Source organism: Liolophura sinensis, chromosome 1 (genome assembly GCF_032854445.1).
Source record: "Liolophura sinensis isolate JHLJ2023 chromosome 1, CUHK_Ljap_v2, whole genome shotgun sequence".
Classification (NCBI taxonomy): Eukaryota; Metazoa; Mollusca; class Polyplacophora; order Chitonida; family Chitonidae; genus Liolophura; species Liolophura sinensis.
In genome coordinates this window covers 9,409,875-9,426,366 of record NC_088295.1, presented here as the reverse complement: position 1 = coordinate 9,426,366, position 16,492 = coordinate 9,409,875, and the positions used below count along the sequence as shown (strand labels likewise).

Below are 16,492 nucleotides of genomic sequence, written 5' to 3'. Positions count from 1 at the left end.
TAGAGCCACCTCACGGGAGGAAAAAACATACCGCCTTCTCTTTAAACAACGAAGCAATTTTAGTCTGGTATAGCGTTGGACACCATAAGAAATACCCGTAAGATAGATTAGCAGTTTGTAAATCTGTGACAGTTCAAAACAAGTTTGTATACACACATGCCTATATCTTCTACACAAAATGGTTTCATGGTACTGAACAGAAGGCTACTGCGAAAAATTCATCTTTTAATTTTAACAGAGATTAATCTGTTGTCTGAGTGATGGTGGGTTGTACTGATTGTTTTGATGCCAGACTGTATTCTGTTATTGCAGCATAATGGTCTGTTAAATGCAACACACATATTCTGTTAATTCAACATAAACATTCTTTTAGACTAACGGGATACTAGGCTGAAAACGACAGAATATTGTGTTACAATAACAGAATACATTCTACCATCACTCAGACAACAAACGTTTTTAGTGTAGGGTCCAAAGAACAGCCTATGCTGTTCGGTGGTACGTATACTATGTTGGAATTTACTTGCCATGTCGTTCTGTGCAGACACCTCTCTGTTGTAGGGAGCCTGTCGAGCAGCAACCGACAGGAACATCCACATGGTAGTGACAGTTTTGCTGTCATTGTGTAAACTCTTTTCCAAAACGTAGACACGTCATAAGGTATTAAGTCAAAGAATTATTTTTATTGACAAAAACTGCCGTAATTTCATTGAATACATATACAGGTTACTGGCATAACAGCATGATGGTACGTGTATGAACGGTAGTACGACCAGCAACTGCAACTATAGGAAATTAACTCAGAAACTCTGTAGAAATTACCAATATAGGGGCTATCTATTCATGACCAATGATTTGTCTTCGAAAAGTTTTTGAGTCGGCGATGAGTGGCTCTTCCATGCCCCATTTTCGATTGTCCCGACAAAGGTCCAGTGTAAGGTCCAAAGAACGACCTATGCTGTTCGGTGGTACGTGTACTGTGTTGGAATTTACTTGCCATGTCGTTCTGTGCGGGCACCTCTCTGCATGAAGGTACGTGTATGAACGGTAGTACAACCAGCAACTGCAACTATAGGAAATTAACTCAGAAACTCTGTAGAAATTACCAATATAGGGGCTATCTATTCATGACCAATGATTTGTCTTCGAAAAGTTCTTGAGTCGGCGATGAGTGGCTCTTCCATGCCCCATTTTCTATTGTCCCGACAAAGAAAGATTCAAGGGCGAGTACTCTTATGCAGCAACACTTGGCCACGGCATGTAGTGAGGATTATGCAGTTAGTTCCCTTGATAATGAAATAACAAACATCCACGAATGTATGTATATATGATTGGGGTTTTACGTCATACTTAACAATTTTTCAGCCATATGACGACGAAGAGTCATTAGGTGCGAGTACATATATTGTGTCTTCTTGTGGCATAAGAGCCACCGAAGCGATTCCAACATCTACGATTTATTTATTTATTTATTGGATTGGTGTTTTACGTCGTACCCAAGAATATTTCACTTACACGAAGACGGCCAGCATTATGCTGGGAGGAAACCGGACAGAACCGACGACCATCCGCAGGTTGCTGACAGACCTTCCCACGTACGGCTGGAGAGGAGGCCAGCATGAGCTGGACTTAAACTCACAGCAACTGCATTGATGAGAGGCTCCTAGGTCCAACATCTACGAGACCAAGGACGTGTTACCGTACAATCAAGTGTGGGTTAGTCCGTGAAGGGGTCAAAGCCGATTGTTCATTAAAGTGTTTGCCTTTCAAGATCTAGAAAACAGGTGGTGCAAGTTCAAACCCGGTTTGACAATAACTGTCGCTCGCACAGGTTAACGTGTGTTGAAGATCACTTGTCTTCCTCTACCTGCAAAATGCGAAAGATTGTAAGTGACTTGCCAAAGGTCGGTGGAGTACCCCTTGCACCACTGTTTCTTCCACCTGCAAAACTGTCCGACATCGTATAGGTAAAAAATCCTCAGTATGACGTTAAGCAAATAAATAAGTAAATAAAGAAATTCTTATATACTAAAATCTGATTATAAAGAAGCTGGGTGAGGGTATGGGTTGGAGGTATGGGGTGAGGATACGGGGTGAGGATACGGGGTGAGGATACGGGGTGAGGGTGGGGGTGAGGGTATGGTGTGGAGGGTGAGGGTATGGGATGGAGGTATGGGGTGAGGGTATGGGTTGGAGGTCTGAGTTGGAGGTATGGGGTGAGGGTATGGGGTGAGGGAATGAGGTGGAGGTATGGGGTGAGGGTATGGGGTGGAGGGTGAGGGTATGGGATGGAGGTATGGGGTGAGGGTATGGGGTGAGGGTATGGGGTGAGGGAATGAGGTGGAGGTATGGGGTGAGGGTATGGGGTGGAGGGTGAGGGTATGGGATGGAGGTATGGGGTGAGGGTATGGGTTGGAGGTCTGAGTTGGAGGTATGGGGTGGAGGTATGGGGTGAGGGTATGGAGTGGAGGTGTGGAGTGAGGGTATGGGTTGGAGGTATGAGTTGGAGGTATGGGGTGAGGGTATGGGGTGGAGGTATGGGGTAGAGGTATGGGGTGAGGGTATGGGGTGGAGGGTGAGGGTATGGGGTGGAGGTATGAGGTGAGGGTATGGGGTGGAGTTATGGGGTGAGGGTATGGAGTGGAGGTATGTGGTGAGGGTATGGGGTGGGGGGTGAGGATGATATTTCTTTTAACTTGGTCAGATTAACACACTGGGATATTATTGGTCAGATGTTTTTATCTCAGGAAAAGCGATCATGTTGTTACTGAAAATTGGTACGGTATTGGTACGGGTTGAAAACAAGCCCTTCTGTTAATTCATCCAAAAGACCTCTTATACGCTATCCGCCAGCATATCAGTCCAGTGTTTGCCCTAGTTTACTACATATTTTCAGCAAGGCGATAACACTTACTAAACTAATCTTTTATGAAGCCATGTCTATTTGTTTTCTATCACAAAGAATGTTAACTTAGTTCAGTTAGGTTTTTAGCTTCATGCTGGATAGGAATTCCCTTTTACGATTTTGCGGATGCTCATACAAGTAACTCCATCTTAACACACAAAGTTTTAATATTTTTTAAGTTCAAGGTTCCTTACATATGTTTGTTTTTCTTTTAATTGGTCAAAAAGGCGCTTAGAACCTGCCTCCGGATGTCAGGACTGTCCCTACACTCTCGCCTATGTTAACTAGGAGTTAGTCCTTCGGTTTGCCTTTGTGCGACTCCACCACCTCTTGTTCGGGCTATTGTTTCGCTCTCGAACGCAACGATATTGTTACAATGGCAAGAGTGATTCAGAAGCGCTTAGTTTCCTCACCGTATTCTGATTTGAATCTACAAAACAACTAATGTAATACCAATTTTGGTGCAAACAAACATGCATTTGACATGCACCTTGTTATGAAGTTAATATTGAGCTGGCAAAGAGGAGGTCAGCTAAATTCGATTTAGGCCCTACTTCATGCATGCTCTTTTCCACTTTTCAGTGCAAGATTTTGGGAAGCTAAAAACTAATACCCAACTGATTAATCCCTTTACTGCGGAGATCTCCGTCACACAAGTTCGCACTTCCTGAAAGGCTAAGCAACACTTGGAGGCTTGGTCCATAATCGGTCAACTATGACGCCATCTCGTAAACGCCACGTCATTTCATAGTCTCTGACGTAATATGTTCTGGGGTATTAATTATGACGTCACATTGGCCTGGTTACGATAATCAACAATCATTTCGTTCGTAGACGGAAGATACGATCAAGGCGAGCTTGACAGGGACGGTCCGTGGGAGAAGCTAACAGACAGCGATCCAGGAAAGGGTTAGGGAACGGGAATGGCTATCATCATCTTTCCGTTTAACAAACCAAAAGACAGGGAAGAGGATTCCAGGGGCTCTGTCACCCAAGGATGTCCTCTGCCTGCACCCTCTGAGGAAGCATCAGGCAACCCTATAGGCCCAATTCAACTTATCCCAAAAGTCTGGACTCTTACGGACCGCCCCATGTATTACAACTGTACCACGTTAAACCTCCAGTCACAAGGCAGCCTGAATCCTGACGCGGGAGTCTCGCACGGTGACACGGAAGGGGGATAACCTGAGGCCTAGGCTACTACCACGCATGCAGGCATCGAGACAACAAGAGATAAGACATTCTCAAGTCTATCTGTGTGACCAATAGTAATAGGCCTTGTCAAATGTACTCTCTTCTTGTACCACAACAAGCAAGATGGCACAGTCTAGCCCATCACCACGACACAATGAAATGAAAAGTTTCCATATGCATGGTGTAACAGTAGCCTGTTTCAAACCCTCTCAATAAATGTTTTTCAGTGATAAACCTACCAATCTGAACACGTGTCATTTTCCCCCACGGTCAATGCATCCGTTACCTAAGTTTTGTGTTTTCTTTTGTAAATAACATATTTATTCTAAACCGTCCTTCAGTAGGTCTAAGACTGGAGCGGGTTATTTCCTGGCGGTTAAAAAGAACATAAGTGGTTTCATTGCTAGGATACACAAGTCTGTGGTAGTAATAAATGGAGACAGCGTTCGTAGACTCACCACTTCGGCGGTCTTACGTGAAGTTCATTTGAAAGATATGTTGTAATCTACCGTTACTGTTTTGACATCGACCTTGATTTGTCGTCATCATATGTAGCACAGTTCATGAGTCTAACTTTTCAATATCACCATCGGCGGTTTACGCTGGATACTCTAGTTTCATTCAGTCGTAACTTTGACGCTTAAATCTGCATCCAGCCCCTCCCTTTTGGTTAATGTCCGGTTATCACAATGTCACTGAATCCAATCTGTGTTTTAGTTCTATCTTCATTGAGAGTCGCGCAGAAAGTAGAGAAGCGGTGGACACGGTAAAAATCTGTTGTAAACCCTAAATCAGGAATTTCTTTTTGTTTTAGCGGATTTAGATATTTAGGACATATTTGATTAAATGCAGAATTTCTCTACAAATGTTTTCAAAATTTTGTGAAAATGAATTAAGATAAATCATGGGAATATAAATGGTCGTTGTTCTTTTGAGTGGCATGCATATAAGATTTAAAAATTGCATCGTAAAATATGTGATTTAACACTACCGAGATAAATATATAAAAGTCTTTGAATCTGTAACTGACTAAAGACGATATTTAACCAATTAAATCATATCTGTATACATTCTGGAATTCATCTGACTTGTTTTTACTATGCCGGACTATGTAAAATGTAAACAATTTTGTGGGAAACGGCACGTTATAGGAGAGTGTACTGATTCCGATCAACTTCATGTACTGTTTTAGGCCTTTATTTTTAATTGTGTCGGCTAATTGCTCCAACGCATTTCGAAGGCCTGGAACGTGATGGCGTTGCCTTGTTCATAATTTTACGCATCATTCCCAGATGCAGGTGTAGCCCAACTGTTGCTTTCCTCTCTTTAATGGAGCTATTATTGTTATTGTTAAGCGCCGATAGGCCATGTTATTATCCATTATTTCTGCCAGTTATCTCTGTATTATAGATTTAACCATGTACCATGTCTGCCATGCACAAATACCCTGTGATACGATCAAATCTACAGTCTGTAAAACAAGCTACTCTATATCTGTTGGAATACATGTTAGTCGACATCCGTTGTAACACACTATGGCCAACATCGGTTGTGACACACGTTAGTCTACATCTGTTGTAACACACGTTAATCCACATCTGCTGTAACACCTGCTAGTTTACATCTGTTGTAACACACGTTAGTCTACATCTGTTGTACTACACATTAGTGAATATGTGTCGAAACACACGTTGGTCTACTTTTGCATTCTGTTTTTTGAAGAGTTTCCTCCAGAAAGATCGGGTCCAAGGACACTTTTGCCTTGGTTTGAGGCCTGAAAACATAATGGGACTACATGATCCTTTGAATGTCTTCGTCATTCCTACGTGTAGTCAAATCACTTCCCAGAAGCTCCTGACACAAATCAATCAGTTTCGTCCCTGCCTGTTGATCACAACATCATCGTGTTGGTCGTGAGCGAGAGAAAGTTGACATGGGCAAAGACTGAGTGTTGAGTGCCGAGATTTTCCCATCTTAGTACCGTAACATCCCCATCGTGATCCACTCTTCCGAAATCAAAATCGCCAGAAACACATCTATCACAGTATTCTGTCGTCTCATCTTTTTCACGCGTCTCATTTGACTAGCACTAGTACTGACCCTGACTGACCTAAATCAGCTGATTAGTGACTATGATGACGTAGTTTCGCTGCCACTGACAGAAACGGTGGAGGCTTTTTCCTCAGGTACAAAACCACCTCGCAAAAATAATGACTTTACACTAAAGTTGGTCCCTAATGCTTAGCCTGACTTCATTACTAGGTTGGCAAAAGTACATAAGAACTGCAGCAACGTGAACATGCACGATATGCCTGTCATGTATTAAACTTTTTTTTATATGATTTAATTTTGATAATGGCATGCTTACAGACATCATTGAAACTCAACGCATGCCATGCCAATGTTCTTTTAAACTGTCAAAACTAACTTCGACCATGTTGTTTTTGCAGAATTTGTCATGCAGCCAGAGAATGAAATAGGTTCGACATTAAATGAAGGCTGTTGGCAGCAATGTTCTAATCATATGTCATATGTGTACGTGAACATGACATGTATAATCCCCTTATTTTATATAAAGTGCTGCTGCAAAATTCTTCTTTTTTCACTGTTTGGATTATGAGATAATGCGTGTTTCAAAGGTGGAGAAAACATGACAACTAAATGAGTTTGAAAAGTTATTTATATAGGGAAATACGTGATCTTAAATATTTTTTTTTATTTTTCTTTACTAAAAAAATAGACATTTGAAAATAATTTTTGTGTGGTGGGTATTTGGGAATATAGTGTATTAGTGTCTGGATAATAATGACCGAAATGAGGATGTAACGCATGTTTAATAAGTATATTTCTGCAAGAAATTGGCCTTTTCAGCGAACAAATATATTCAACCTGAATTTTAATAATATTTATATTTTTGACATATTCATAAATATCATCATAATTAAGATTAAATGCATGTCTATGGATATAAACAACAAATTTACATCGAAATAAATTTTCATCCATCACATCTTTATTTAGAACATTAATAATGCAAACACTATATATACCCAGAGGTGGTCCCAAATACCCACCATACAAAAATATTTCCCGATACCCTCTTATTAGAAAAAAACATTAAAGACCATATTTACAAATAACTTTTCACCGTCTTCATCTCAATTTTATGTTTTCTTCTGCTTGAAAAATATTAATTTCTTTCAACCATCAGAGCCTCATTCGGGAAACGAAATCAGGGACTGTTGGTTAAACGACAACAATTAACCCTGTTAGATCTGCTCCCCAGTACGATCATGTAATGTATTTAAAATAAGTACAGTAGTTGTATTATAAGATACATGCATGTACATGTACAAAGTTAAAGCTACCTTCTGAACATTTTAACATCACCCAAAGGGCAAGTTTCGTTCCCATGTGTTTATACTTAGCGGTTTTACAAATTAAATCATACACACTATTTATATATTCTAAAACAAATATGTTTGTTAAACAAAAAATGACATTAACATTATTTATTTACTTGTTACTCTTCATCTGCTGAGATGGGGAATAGGTATAAAACATCTTCTTTTCTGTAAACACATGCATCTGATAATGAAAACAATAATGTTCTCATCTGCCCCTATCCTCTGTCCTCCACTTTACCATACAATGTAAACTCATTATCTAACTAAAGGTTTAGGATACTGTCTCTTCTTTCGTCATGTGACCTATGAAATGTGACCATACTACATGGTGCATTCACTGTGAAGATGTAAAAATGTGTGACCTTATTTTGCCCAATCTTGTGGACTTGACGAAGGACTGTTCCCTCATCACTGTACACGAAAGCGGCCAATAAAATGTCAGTCCATAAAATTGGAGCGGTACTGACTTGAACTGTGCATCCTTCTTGCACTGCTACTGCATGATGCAGAATACTTCTTGCACTGCTACTACATGATGCAGCATACTTCTTGCACTGCTACTGCATGATGTAGCATCCTTCTTGCACTGCTACTGCATGATGTAGCATCCTTCTTGCACTGCTACTGCATGATGTAGCATCCTTCTTGCAGTGCTACTGCATGATGTAGCATCCTTCTTGTACTGCTACTGCATGATGCAGCATCCTTCTTGCACTGCTACTGCATGATGCAGCATCCTTCTTGCACTGCTACTGCATGATGTAGCATCCTTCTTGCACTGCTACTGCATGATGTAGCATCCTTCTTGCACTGCTACTGCATGGTCCACTTTCACAGATACATTTATTTCTTTTATTAAGAAAACATGAATATCCCCTAATTTTCAACAAACCGTATTAAACATTGAGTTGAATGGTTAGTTTTTGCCCAGTGAACAGCTTCATATAGTATATACGTGTTACAGGTCTGTAATTAGAGGCACTTTCACAGGTCTTGTTAACATTATTTCAGTGATAGACTTTTGTGGTACATGCATGGAAATCTTGAGATGTTTAAATGTACTATTTATGGATGAAATTAAATAACATAATTTTAGTAAAGTTTTGAAATAGGTTTAAATATTTTATCTTAAAATTGAATATTACTAGCTCTTTTACTGATGAATTTGAAGATGTGATCGATGCTCACTGTGTGATATTAAATATTAGTAATTATATTAATCCAATACAATTTGAGTAATTTCTCCATGAAATCCGTTCATTTTAGCATTTTTTTACCTTATTTACCAATTTATTATATATATATATATATATATATATATATATATATATATATATATATATATATATATATCGGACTTCTGTGCAGTGCCCATGATAAAATATCGAGTAACTCTTCCTGCCTTACCCGTGATGTACAGCGTCTAGGATGAAATAACCAGTGACCATTCTTTACTTAGCTGTGATGTAAAGTGCCTAGGATGAAATAACCAGTGCCCATTCCTTACTTAGCTGTGATGTACAGTGCCTAGGATGAAATAACCAGTGACCATTCCTTACTTAGCTGTGATGTACAGTGCCTAGGATGAAATAACCAGTGACCATTCCTTACTTAGCTGTGATGTAAAGTGCCCAGGATGAAATAACCAGTGCCCATTCCTTACTTAGCTGTGATGTACAGTGCCTAGGATGAAATAACCAGTGATCATTCCTTACTTAGCTGTGATGTACAGTGCCTAGGATGAAATAACCAGTGACCATTCCTTACTTAGCTGTGATGTACAGTGCCTAGGATGAAATAACCAGTGACCATTCCTTACTTAGCTGTGATGTACAGTGCCTAGGATGAAATAACCAGTGACCATTCCTTACTTAGCTGTGATGTACAGTGCCTAGGATGGAATAATAAGTGAATATTCCTTATCAGTGATGTACAGTGCGCGTGATGAACTATTCAGTTTCATATGATTTTCCAGAGAGAAAGACTGAAATACTTGTATAATACTCTGATTTTTGGTTTGGGTGAAAGTAAGTACGATGAATTTATTATTCATAATCTCTGCGTACATGTACATTTATCTGTGGGTTTGGTACACGTAAATTAACCTTATGACGAAAGTTTTGTTACGTATGGGTATGAAGCAAACAGACATTTATATATTTTTATTTGTTTTTTCTTGTATTATTGTTATTATGTTTTGGCCTGTTTTTTTCCAACTTTTGTGAGCATGATGCAAATTATCACACGGTAAATTAGTGAGGTATTTGTAACTCGCCTATTTTCGATACTTTGATTGTCAAATGTGGTGCCGTGAACACAAAGCATGATTATGACCTGTTAACAGTGACAGTAAATTGACAGCATATATCTCTATATGTGCTCATTTTTAAATTCCCGTTGGTTATGTTGGTGGAAAATGGAATGTGTTGGCAGTGGATGTTAATTATAACATGGATATGTCAGTAGTTCAAATGTACATTTAACTTTGTTTTATAACCATTCATTCATATGACGTTTGTGTTATTATGAGTACAATAATCTGACAGATATATAAAGAAAATGATCATTTAGTGTTGTCACATATACAGTTTTAGGTGTGTGTTATTGTTAATCTTATCTTATAAAATATAACAGCAACCAAAATTATGGTAGGGGGAAACCGGGCATAGCCCATGGGAAACCCACTACCGTCTGCAGTTTGCTACCGGACCACCCATTTAGGACCTAAGGGAAAGTCAACATGAGCTGGAATTGAACTCACAGCGAAAGCACTGGTGAGAGATTCCTGAGTCATAATATGTGGCACACTTTAAAGCAAATCAATATACCACAGAGGCCCCTGAGCGGGACTTTAAACTTATATATATTTATAAATGACCATGAATATTTTATATTGATTGAGCTCTATTCTACGTTAATATCACATTTCTTATGGTAGAAATAAGCAGGGAATGTTTGTTATCTACACGCAGCTGTGAAAACGTTGTAGATGTAAATGTATACTAGTATACATGTGCTCACATTGGTACTCTCCTGCTGTGACACAAGTATAGGACTGGAAATGCTGTCAAATTGCAGCAGGAAATAAGTCGTATATAAAAAAACTGAATTAACGCTGAACAGTAACAGGTATGTAAATAATTTGTACACTTAGGTTTTCAAATAGCTGTGATATGTGTTTACAGGTGGAGAGCAACAGGTCCAACCCCTATACATTTTCGTGTTGAGTAAAATTAATTTAGCACTGCCCTATAGTAAGGCAAAAGAAAATCATGATGTAAGTATGTGTGAGGAGCTACTCATATTGACTTTTGCCGACTGAGATGGAGAAATCACAGGACGACTATGACCCAACCAATAGACAACATGCACCCACACATGTATAGCATGTTGCTGTTGCTGTTTGAGGTTGTGGCTTTTGGAAAAGAGGGACCAGAAAATGGTCAACAATAATTTACTCTGGGCACTTTCTGCACCCGCAATCTGACTTCCTGCACCCGCAATCTGACTTCCTGCACCTGCACTGACTTCCAGCATCCGCACTTTGGCTTCCTACACTCGCACTCTGACTCCCTGCACCGCACTCTGACTTCCAGCATCCGCACTCTGACTTCCTGCATCCGCACTCTGACATTCTGCACCCATAAACCTGATCACCAGCAAGTAAAAAAAAAAAACTCCATTCATATATTATACATTTACGATTTTAACAGAACCCAGCAACCAATACAGTTGTGCGGAGCAAATGGCACAGGAGGAGACTTTTACAGAACTATTTTTGGGCTTAGGCTGAAGTCTTGGCTTAAGTTAAATCTGGTATTAAGTCTTAAGACACTCTTCAACAACCAGGCCTTGTGAGATTAACCGTGTGCTTGGCTTTAGCTCGAGCATTGTAGGTCTGTAACCAGAGATAGGGATCCAGCTGTTAAGATCTGGGTATTGTTAGATTTGATTGGTTGTGCGTTCTGTTTTTAATAACAAAATGGCCATCGCTACACTCAAGATCCCGAAAGTGTATCCATCTACAGAATATATCCGTCTGCTATGTACAGATTGAATAGGTTGGTTTTTTTTAAAGTTTTATGCATGCATTTTCAGCCAATTTTCAGCCTCATATTGTTGGACATGACTTAGTTCATTATTGTCTGTGTAGGTGTAGGTCTCGCCATATATCGATTTTGTACCTGTTAATCGATTAGATTCTTTTATGCTCACCGTAAGTTTAGAGCGTCGTCTGACACTGAGATTGATCAAGGTCATGAGCGATGTCTGTTGGGTACATGGCCTGTCCTCCGCGCATTCAAACTTTCCCTTTAACACCATTTGTACTGGAAAGACAATTCACCGTCATTATCACCATGGTAGTTTTATCTACCTTTATTAGACTTTATCCAATATCAGAAATTAGACTACTACATTTGTCAAAGGCTGATTGGACCACTTGTGCAGGGCTACACTGTTGGAGTCACTGGATATAGTTCTTGGCCGGTCATTAAATCGTATACAAATCGACTCCGAGCTTCTTAGAGGACACGGTCATATGATGTAATACTATCGTGACAGCAACACGATCATATGATGTAACACTGTCGTGACAGCAACACGATCATATGATGTAATACTGTCGTGGCAGCAACAAAGGTTTAACTTACACAACACACATGGACATGTCACAGGTTACCTCATGTACTTTGTGACTTTCCGAACGTCGCACGCTAAAAAAACTGCTCCGCCTTGCATGGACAGGGTTCATTGCATGGACAATTTCTAGATTTCACCTCTACCTTTCTTCCCAATGAGGTCTTTTTTGGCTATACGAACGACACCCATAGAGTTGCTTACGCATCCTAGCGTTCTTCGCCCGTATAAATTACCACTATCGTAAAAAATTCTGATATAAACAACAAGAAAATGAATAAATAAACAAAATGATTAATACATTCATATAACGCGATGGAAAATAAAATGAGTACATTATTTCGTGGGTTTAGCCGAAGTATCATAAGAAATGAAACTTTATTGGGAATTTGTACGTTTGACTGAATAAACGTAGATATGTAGTTCGGGACACACGTGCCTGATTTGATTTGACGGTTACGTGTTAGGTAATGATGTATATGGTGGAAATTATGTATAATATGCAGTGTGGCGCTAAGTCATAACCATCCCTGTATATCACCATCATGTATATGATATGAAATATTACTATTGTGGATTCGGTTAAGACTCTTGAATCTAGTGAAAATCGATTAATAAAACAGAATGACCTCACCTTCTGCAAAGTGTTTTAGCGCGATGTGTCGTTTGTGATTGCGGTAGATTGTTTGGCATAAGTAGTGGATAAAACGTCTCTGCTATATTCACCTAAGCGATGGTTTAAAAAGCTGTGTTTTATTGGATCAGGATATGAACTGTTCTTTTGCATTTTGGGGTCACTTCTTATCTTGATGAAAAGCATAAATTGTTAAATTCACAGAGATTGATACTTTTGCTTTGGTTCTGTGCTGCTTTCTGAATACAGACATAACAAAGCGTTTAAAATGTTAAGGATTTCTCAAACTTGACGTTTTTATTGAATTGGGTGTGGCATTTTCGGAGGTATACTCTTGATAAAATAATGAAATTACAGATACGACATTATATGCCATGGGGACAAAATATCACACAAAGCATGTCTGTGCAAAAAGCTTAAATCTTTTGGCTGAGAGGTTATCAGTTATATGGGTAGTTATATTCATGCAATGTTGAAACGTCGTATATGCATTTTCTGTCTCATCTGATGTACATATGCTGTCTTATCATGAGGAACTATCGCTCATGGAACATAAACGTGTATTACTGTGCGCTAAAATCAGATTGTGTACACCCACATACAATAACACCGTTGCAATGTAACGTTATGGCTTGTCTTGATGACGTATAGTATTCCTGAAAATTCGATTATCACTAGAAACATTAAGCTTACTGCCATTAACACGTGTGGATATGCTGATGATAAGGGACAAATTTACATTTCTTGCCTGACGTAAAATCTACAGTATATCTACACATGCATATGCAGTGAACAACAAGAGTATATTGATATATTATAGGATAGCGGCCTGTCTCTGTTTACTGAAATAAGCCTGCATGTACTTGTAAGACATGCGGTCCTGGTGCACCGTATTCACGGTACACATCACCACCCAAACATAACCTCCAACTGTTAAGTCATGAGAGCCGGACGCACCGTATTCATGGTACACATCACCACCCAAATAAAACCTCCAACTGCTAAGCCATGAGAACCGAGCGCACCGTATTCATGGTACACACATCACCACCCAAATAAAACCTCCAATTGCTAAGCCATGAGAACCGAGCACACCGTATTCACGGTACACATCACCACCCAAATATAACCTCCAACTGTTAAGTCATGAGAACCGAGCGCACCGTATTCATGGTACACATCACCACCCAAATATAACCGCCAACTGTTAAGTCATGAGAACCGAGCGCACCGTATTCATGGTACACATCATCTACAGACAGCCGCCTATATTCATGATTTATTCACCAAAACAGACATTCCTATGTCAGCCGTCAACCATAATGGACGTTCCGGGTGAATAATAGCAAGAGTAATTTCCAAAGCAGAATTCGAAACAAACCATCAAAGGGTTGCAAAAGTATACAAAGTAAGAAGTTTAGAAGGATTCATGACAAGGGAAGCAGTCAACATTTTTCAGTGATGACGGAGAGGAAAAAGGAATATTCTAGGCAAATGAATTAATATCTAATCTACATAAATCTACATACAGCCAAAGTAGTTTTACATATCACGCATACTGTGCCTCATCAGGTAACCATCTCAACAACGTTGTGGTGCGATTGTGTGTACAGTTTGTATCTCAGCACATTACAGTGTGATCAACGTGTAGGAGTTTCATGTATTGTATTATATGCCTGACACAGACGCTCTCGGGAAGAGTTGTGTTCATATATAGATCCCGATATACATGCTCCCATATCCCATATTAGCAGCCCAAAATAGAACATCCTCAAAAACGAGATAAGCCCAATGTATTTTATATCGATGAATGTTATTTGTGGAAAAAAGAGGTTTCTATTCAGGTATGATATACGGAATGCCAAGACAATGCCAAGCTGTTCACAGAACACCTGCCACACTGAGAGGTCAAAGACACTATCTGATCAAAAACCAATCACCATAAATGTGGAGCATTTTACCTGTAGTAACTGACCATTTAATGATCGATTTTGATCCAGAAACTATTTATATTCCATTGTTTTCTGTCACGGATTGACATTGTCTGAAGGGCGCAAAATGTCTTATCTCTATTACTGTTGATTAGTCGAAAATACCCTGGATGTCTATACCGTGTTTATACAGAAACGTGCCCACTTGTGATATGGCCCCATGAATCATTCATTGTTATTCGTATAATGCATGCATAGAAGCGACATTGGCGCGAGTCAGGCATGCATGTTGGCGCCAGGATTCCCCTGTCAAGGCTCAAACAAGTTAACGGTTTGTGCAATCCAACTTGTCACATAACTGCAATATCCTTTCATCGCCTGGTGATATATCTATGTTGGTGACATGATGGCCCATCTAAACAACTAGCCCGTTACCAACGGGGAAAGCAGGAAATGGTGTGATGGCATTCAGCGTATCCTAGTGCCGTGTAGGTAAGGCTTCGGTATTCGAGGTGTCGCCATCCCATGCTTTCTCGTCATTGACAGGAGCAATGTTCGAGTGTGTTGATAGATCGACTGCAGACACAAAAAAGTAATTAACAATGCCAGGTTCATAGGCATTACCGTTGGCTTGACCTTTGACTTCTCTCACTGGTGACGTCACAGTGGGGAGGACAAATTTGGCAGACGATTGGCTGTTGGCTGGGATATGGTCCATCAATTTCCCATATATCAGCAATTTGTCAGCCATGCGTATACACGGAATCACTCAACACGTCCATCGTTCAGCTCTGAGCCACTTTAATCAGCTAAAGCCTGAGGGACGTGCCTACCGCAGGGTCTGCAGTTTACATGTCCATCTAACATGTAGTCCGGAACACACGTGCCTACAAAGATGGCAACTGTCTGCATGTCTATCCCATGAATGTACCGGATATCTTACCGTAAACTGCTAAAGATGCCGAGAGTTGTGAACAGGAGCAATTTGTCTACCTGAGCCAGGTGTGTGAGATCAGGAATTGGTCCGAGGATTGATAGGTGTAGTTTTGCCGACCCCGGCTTATAGTTTTGGACCTACTGATCACAACGTACTGACCAGATGGTTGTGAGGCATCGGATGCTCGGTGGAGCGAGTGCTTTCATGATCCAACGTAAGCTCGGGATCGTCTAACTCCTGTCAAGTCTAGTCCTCTAGCCCTGCAATCTTGCTACGCCTGGGCGTGCCTTGTACACGCAGCTGCTTACAATCAGAACATAACTAGGTAAGTTCCAGTACTAATACATTTTAAATGAGCAGAGGCACTTAGTTTTATAGTTTATGTCTTTCATTATGGAAATCTGTTCCACTAGTGCTACTGATGGTCTATAGTTCGTACATGCAGGTTGGCATCTGGCGCATGGAAGTTCACCTGTATTATACAGTATTTGGTAATCTGAAATGTACCTGTTAAGACAGGCCAGGATGCCTAAGTAATAATTAGACAATTTACTGCCTAACAGCCTGCTTGGAATTTCACGAAAGTTGTCGATGGGGAAAGAACACTGCATGGTTATGAGTTACACGACCAAAGTCATTCTCTGTTTGTACTTATGAGGTCTGTAAAACTTCTAGAAGGCTCTACAAACATGCTGTGATGGACCCTGGCCATTAGGTACCACATTATAATGACTTCGGTGATACAATTTAGTACTTTTCATAACATTTTGCTTGTGAAATCTCATTTGCTCCCGGCAAACAGTGCATACTAGTATTCAGGAAACCGCTCATATTGCAATTCAGATT

The 16,492-nt window shown here is 40.0% G+C and overlaps 1 protein-coding gene across 1 annotated transcript; it reads right to left on the bottom strand.

The window, feature by feature from the left end:
* Nucleotides 1–2,039: 2,039 nt before the first annotated feature.
* Nucleotides 2,040–3,728, bottom strand: LOC135481855 (uncharacterized). Its single transcript, XM_064761637.1, has 2 exons — nt 3,713–3,728; nt 2,040–2,695 (listed from the first exon to the last, which is right to left on the bottom strand). The coding sequence occupies exons 1-2, from the start codon at nt 3,726–3,728 to the stop codon at nt 2,040–2,042; spliced, it is 672 nt and encodes a 223-aa protein (XP_064617707.1).
* Between the last annotated feature and the right edge of the window lie 12,764 nt (nt 3,729–16,492).